General features: G+C 40.3%; 1 protein-coding gene across 7 annotated transcripts in view; it reads left to right on the plus strand.

The window, feature by feature from the left end:
- Positions 1-6,000, plus strand: part of LOC107661388 (muscleblind-like protein 3) — a 53,377-nt gene that overhangs the window by 26,177 nt on the left and 21,200 nt on the right. For 6 of the 7 annotated variants that reach the window (XM_016450942.1, XM_016450945.1, XM_016450943.1 and 3 more), the window contains exons 3-5: positions 2,755-2,919; positions 3,019-3,219; positions 4,950-5,183. In XM_016450942.1, coding sequence (XP_016306428.1) covers positions 2,755-2,919; positions 3,019-3,219; positions 4,950-5,183 — 600 coding nt within the window. Of the gene's footprint in view, positions 1-1,872; positions 1,924-2,754; positions 2,920-3,018; positions 3,220-4,949; positions 5,184-6,000 lie in introns of all 7 variants that reach the window. The other variant, XM_016450940.1, reaches the window with a different exon arrangement.

The raw sequence follows: 6,000 nt of genomic DNA on the forward strand, positions 1-6,000 counted from the left end.
TACATTTAAACTGAGTTTAGTATGAATTTAAGTTTACTGTATTTTAAGTAAACTGCCTTGGTGAGCATAAGAGATATTCAAACACATTTAAAAAAATTATTGACCCTTTGAGCTGTGGTGTATAATTACAAATTTATTTCAATCCACAATATTTTAATACATTTAAACTGAGTTTAGTATGAATTTAGTTTGATTAAATAATTATTTAATACATTTAATAACAATGTTTGTGTATATACAATATTGAAATATTTAGACATTACATTAGACTTTGAATTGAAGTTAAATGATACCAAACAGTGTGAATCCAGTGCAAAAACTTGGTCACAGTGAGATTTCAGGTGAGATTTTCAGCTGCATACTCTTCCAGTGAGCACTAGCATGATTCTCAGATGGGATGATGCTGGGAGACCAACAGATGAACATTGCTTGCTGTCATGTTGTACTTTAACACATTATCACAGTTTTTGTAGTGAATGTAATCTTTATTATAGAGAAACACTCCAACTCTGATTATGTTGAGCCCGGTTTATTTGGCAGTTCTTGGCCAGAATGGGCTGCAGTGTGGACCACAATTTATGCCGTTTAGTCAAAGGTCTGGCTACGTGTGACTAGGTGTCATATGGAGCTGCATGTGTGGGAGTTGCATTGAATGATGCAGCAGTTAGATGGTGAACCATCTCCCAAGTCCTCGACAGATCACACTGTCCCTGCACCCTGACACTCCAGACACCCACTTTCATCTCCATTAAGTGCACCACATCACACTGGCCAGCAAAGAGACACCCCCACACTCACGCACTTCAAATTTTGTTAGGGCTTCATCACTGTTAAAAGCTGCCCCGAGGCTGCTGAAGACACTGGCAAGTGTTTAAATTGCTGTAGCTGGTGGACAGTTACACATCTTATTCATATGGAGTGACACTTTGACATTCCGTCTGAACTGTTAGCATAGCACAGATACCATTGGGATTTACTGTTTCTGCAAATTCCGTTTGGAATGCGTTGGGATTCCATTCAGATTCCATCCTGTTGGAACCATGCATTCCTCGATAAGCAGCTCAGTTCAGTTTGTGAGCCCAACTACCCATTAAAGCTGTGATGACATGAGAAAAAAAAAAAGAGTATTTTATCCAACCCCCCCCCAAAAAAAAAAACAATTAATAGTTTTAGCAGCAAATCAAGTCAATTGTTGCCTTTGGCTGCCCGCTCTCCAGGCATTCAGGCATATGATTTATGCAAGAGCAATGTGAAGCATTTATATGTTTTAGCTCTTCCTCCCTCAAAGATCTGAATTCATTAAAGGAAGACATTCAGTGCAGTTTTGGTGAGCACTGAAAAGTTGCATAAAGATTACAAATCTTCTTTTAGAATAAACTGTTAGAAGTTGGACCTGAATCTAAATCTTGCTTCATTTCCTTGGTCACCATTCATTTTCATTGTGTGTAAGAGAGGCAGACATTCTGCTTTATCATGTCTTTTGTGTTTTACAGAAGAAAGAAAATCATAAAGAAAAACAATAGTGAATAAATGACAGAAATTTTATTTTTGCATGAACTGTCCCTTTAAGAAAGAATGTGCTTGATTAATCTGTCAAAAACATTTGTGTTTATTTTCCATCAAAATTTTCCATCAAAATGGATCTCGCTCCAACTCTCAAACACCGTTTTTTCAGCTAATGTCAACAGTGACTTTTACTTTTCTTAACCCCTCTCCTTAAACTATTTATTTATTTAAAAAACAATCTAGATGATTTAAGTTTTAAGTTTAACAGCTAGTCAATTAGTCAATTAGTCAACCATTGTGACCAATGCCTACATATTACAGGCTAGGTTTAACATGCAATTCTCAATTTTGTACCATACATAACAGGGGTTCCTGCTCCATCCCTCTATCCCCCAAGAGCTCCTTGACCTGAAAAAGGTATAAAATTGTCTAAAGGAATTAGAGGAATTATTAAGGGAAATAGAGACAGTTTATCAACAGACCATCAGTAGAAGTATTTAACTTTTGGACTGATGGAATGACATCTTTCCCTTCTGGGTTATTACAGTACCTTACACATTGCAGAACAAATGGCGTTGCTCCATGGGTTCACTGAGTTTGTCTCGCAGCTAATCGACCCCGCTCATGAACGTTTGGTGTGTGTATTTAACCGTGTCTGCTGCTCACCGTTCAACATGTTGCTCGGACAGCTGGGTGATAAACAATGCTATATGTCCGACCCATATGTAGTATGAGCATGTACAACAGCCACAAGGGCTCTATAATCTGTCAGCCGCACAGACGGGCAGATTGTTGATGCGAACAGACAGACAGAAAGAGAAGGCTGTCACTTCAGTTAGAGGTAGTGAACATTTTTCCTCCCGTGTCCCAGTGCTGTCGTTTTACCATTTCCTCCGATCGTTTGAAGTTCAGACCTTCCAGCACTCCTGAGATTATGCTGTTTTCTTTTCATTTGATGGGGTTTTGAAAGTTGGAATCATTACGCTTGAATGTCTAGGGATTCTTGTTTCATTTATCCTCTCAATCACGGAGCCCTTATCTTCCTGCCACGCAGTCTTGGATCTTTTAGTAGCTGAGATTCAGTGCAATTCATCTCTGTCTCTCTCTCTCTCTCTCTCTCTCTCTCTCTCTCTCTCTGTGTCTCCCTCTTCACCCCCTCTAGATTCAGTGCAATTCATCTCTGTCTCTCTCTCTCTCTCTCTCTCTCTCTCTCTCTCTCTCTGTGTCTCCCTCTTCAACCCCTCTAAGGGACGCTGTACACGTGATAACTGTAAGTACCTGCATCCTCCGCCTCATCTCAAGACCCAGCTGGAGATAAACGGCAGGAACAACCTGATCCAGCAGAAGACCGCAGCCGCCATGCTGGCCCAGCAGATGCAGTTCATGCTGCCTGGAGCTCAGCTGCAGCCCATAGTGAGATCCGAATTTAATAACCAATAACATCACGACCGTTTCTCTTGGCTTGAAAGCATTGCTTTATTATCCCTTGTTGTCTTTGTGTCTCTCATCCAGACATCGTTCCCAGTAACGCCTTCCTTGGCCAACAGTCCGAGCATGGCTTTCAGCCCATACCTGAGCCACATGAGCCCGGGCATCAGTCTCATGCCCGAACTTCTGCCCAGCGCCCCCGTGCTGGTCCCGGGGAGCCCCACCGGCATCACCATGGGCAACGGAAATTCAATGCAGAAACATGTTCGCACAGACAAGCTTGAGGTTTCAAAACGACTTGCTTTGTCTCTTGTAATATCTCTATAACGGTTGCTAAATATGTATTCGGCATGCAACTCATTTTAAACCATTTGTGTTACAAACTTTAAAAACATGTCAAAATGTGTGCTGTCACTTTTCTAAAGGTTGGAATACACTACGTGACTTTTAGAATCGGAACTGATTTTTTAAAACACTAGGCATCACATACTTGCCGACTTTGTTAGTGTTTCAGTCAGGACTACTTCGTCAAAGTATATTTATTACAATTATATAGCATACAGTTAGTGTTGGCAGTATGGTTCTGTTCTGGGCAAAACTTACCACGCCTGTCCATGCAGCCATGCTTGGACAGAGCGGGGAGAGCTGCAAGTCAAACCCCCCTGGGGTACAGAACAGATCATAATTACAAATCACAATTTACATGAGTTGTAGAAAATACAAAATACATGATACAGAATGCTTGCAATATAGTGAACTGTTTTACGGAAAAAAAAATTCAGATTAGATTATAGGTTGTTAGGTAGAGTTGGGGTTGGAGGAGGGAGTTTGATATGCGAGCAGCGATGCGATAGAAGAGATGCTGAAGAATTTAAATGGACCGCTGTGATAAGTGTCAAAACTGGATTGGCCTGAACTAAGGCGATGCTTGATTTTCAGAGAAAAACTAGACACTGTACACTAAACGACTGAGGATCACAGACTAACAAACAACAAACTCATGCAGAAACATGCACCTCATTGTTAGGAGACACATGACAGATGAAATTAGTATGTGTTCTAAAATCAGCTCATAATATCAAACGTGTTTGATATCCTCAAGCTGAATGGAAACATCGTCTGAAGCTAAAAGAAATCTGTGTGTGTCAAACAGCGCAATTTTGTGTGAAATCTGTCGTCCGACTGCCCGAAATCTGCAGCGTGGCTCTGACTTTTGGCATCTATCGCTGACTCCTCCAGACTGCCAATCAGGGCAAAAATCTATGTGAAAGTCATGAAGTGTATTCCAGCTTTTAGTCATTAGACTTCAGACCATATTTAGCCCATGTTTGGCGATAAAACAAACGTAAATGGTGAACCAATCCTGTAACACAATAGCCGTACATGAGTAATCATGTACTAAATTATACCTAAATATATACCTAAATTAAATATTACTTTAATATAAACTATTGATGAGTTAAGGCTTGTACTACTAATCAAGAACTATTCTTAACTATGAGTCATATGAATTCATGTGCCCAAAGTGTTAGTTAATATATTAACAAATATGCGGTCATTGTTCACACATGAATTCCAATGACTCGTGTCGTAGTTACAATTAATTCTTGATATTTAATTTAGGTATTAGTACATGATTATTTATGTACTGTTATTGTAAATTGTTACCAAAAATCGTATAGACTCGCATTGAATGAGTCAAAAATACAGGCTAGAATGTGATACAGACTTGGGGCTGGGCGTATTTTGACCTGGGCTAATGAGTAAACACCTAACAACCAGCCAAAACACCATAGCAACTACAAAGTAACATGCTAAAAGAATCTTTAACCCTAATAGAAGCATCCTGGCAACCAGTGATAACATAGAATTGGGCAAAGGCCACACATCTTTTATCAAATGTAAAAATCTAGTTTATAACGCTATTGTGTCATAAGAATTGAAATGACTGTCACAAAGCGTGCTTTTTAACGTGACTAATGGGTAATAGTAAATCTCTGTTGTCCTGCTCCCAGGTGTGTCGAGAATTCCAGCGGGGAAACTGCACACGCGGGGAGAACGACTGCCGCTATGCCCACCCAATGGAAGCCGCCATGGTGGACGGCAGCGAGAACTCCGTCATTGTTTGCATGGATTACATTAAGGGCCGATGCACCCGTGACAAATGCAAGTACTTTCACCCTCCGGCTCACTTACAGGCCCGGATAAAGGCGGCGCAGCACCAAGCCAGCCAGAATGCTGCTGCCATGGTGAGTTACTGAGACGATTCCATTACAATGACATCACAAGCACTAATTCCCATAATTATGACAATCACACATCACAGTACAGAAGATTATGCTCTGTGGAAAAATGTATAGCCTTCTGTAAAGACTATATGGCAACACCATGGACTAGTTGTCATATGGAAAATTAAGCTACATAATTTGTGAAAACATTTTTATTTTATTCATCCATATAAAATACAATTCTGTTATTTACAAATATCATATATAAAAGTAATTGCTAATAACTGAATTTGTTACACATTTAAATAACTTCTGACCATTTATTAAAAGCAGCTTGTTGTGGCATAAATCAAACTGAATCAAAACATGTAAAACTCGTAAAATCAAGCCACGTTGTTTTAATATAAGGAATGAATGTTAAAATGAATAAAGAGTGAGTGAATAATTTATTCTGTCACGTTGCACACACACGAGGAACGAGGAGACGCTGGAGAATATGTTGACAAGACTTTATTTGCACCAAGGAACCAAGGGAGACGAACACAGGAAGACGTTCAACAGCGGACAGAGAACTAGGGACTGGGAACACTTTAAATACACACAGGAGGAGGGGATGACGAGACACACCTGGGAGCAATGAAACATCAAGGGAAACACCTGGGACAAATGAACTAAACTAATCAGGACAGGAACAGGAAACTAACCAAATAAGGGCATGGGAAGGCACATGGGGAGCAGGACACACACAAAACAAGGAACAGAGTCTGACATAATGCCCCCTCCGGAAGGCGTGACCTCACGCCATATAACATCCAATGGGGAGGGGGGGTGGGCACTC

The sequence above is a fragment of the Sinocyclocheilus anshuiensis genome, unplaced genomic scaffold (genome assembly GCF_001515605.1).
Source record: "Sinocyclocheilus anshuiensis isolate Anshui unplaced genomic scaffold, SAMN03320099.WGS_v1.1 scaffold635, whole genome shotgun sequence".
Lineage (NCBI taxonomy): Eukaryota > Metazoa > Chordata > Actinopteri > Cypriniformes > Cyprinidae > Sinocyclocheilus > Sinocyclocheilus anshuiensis.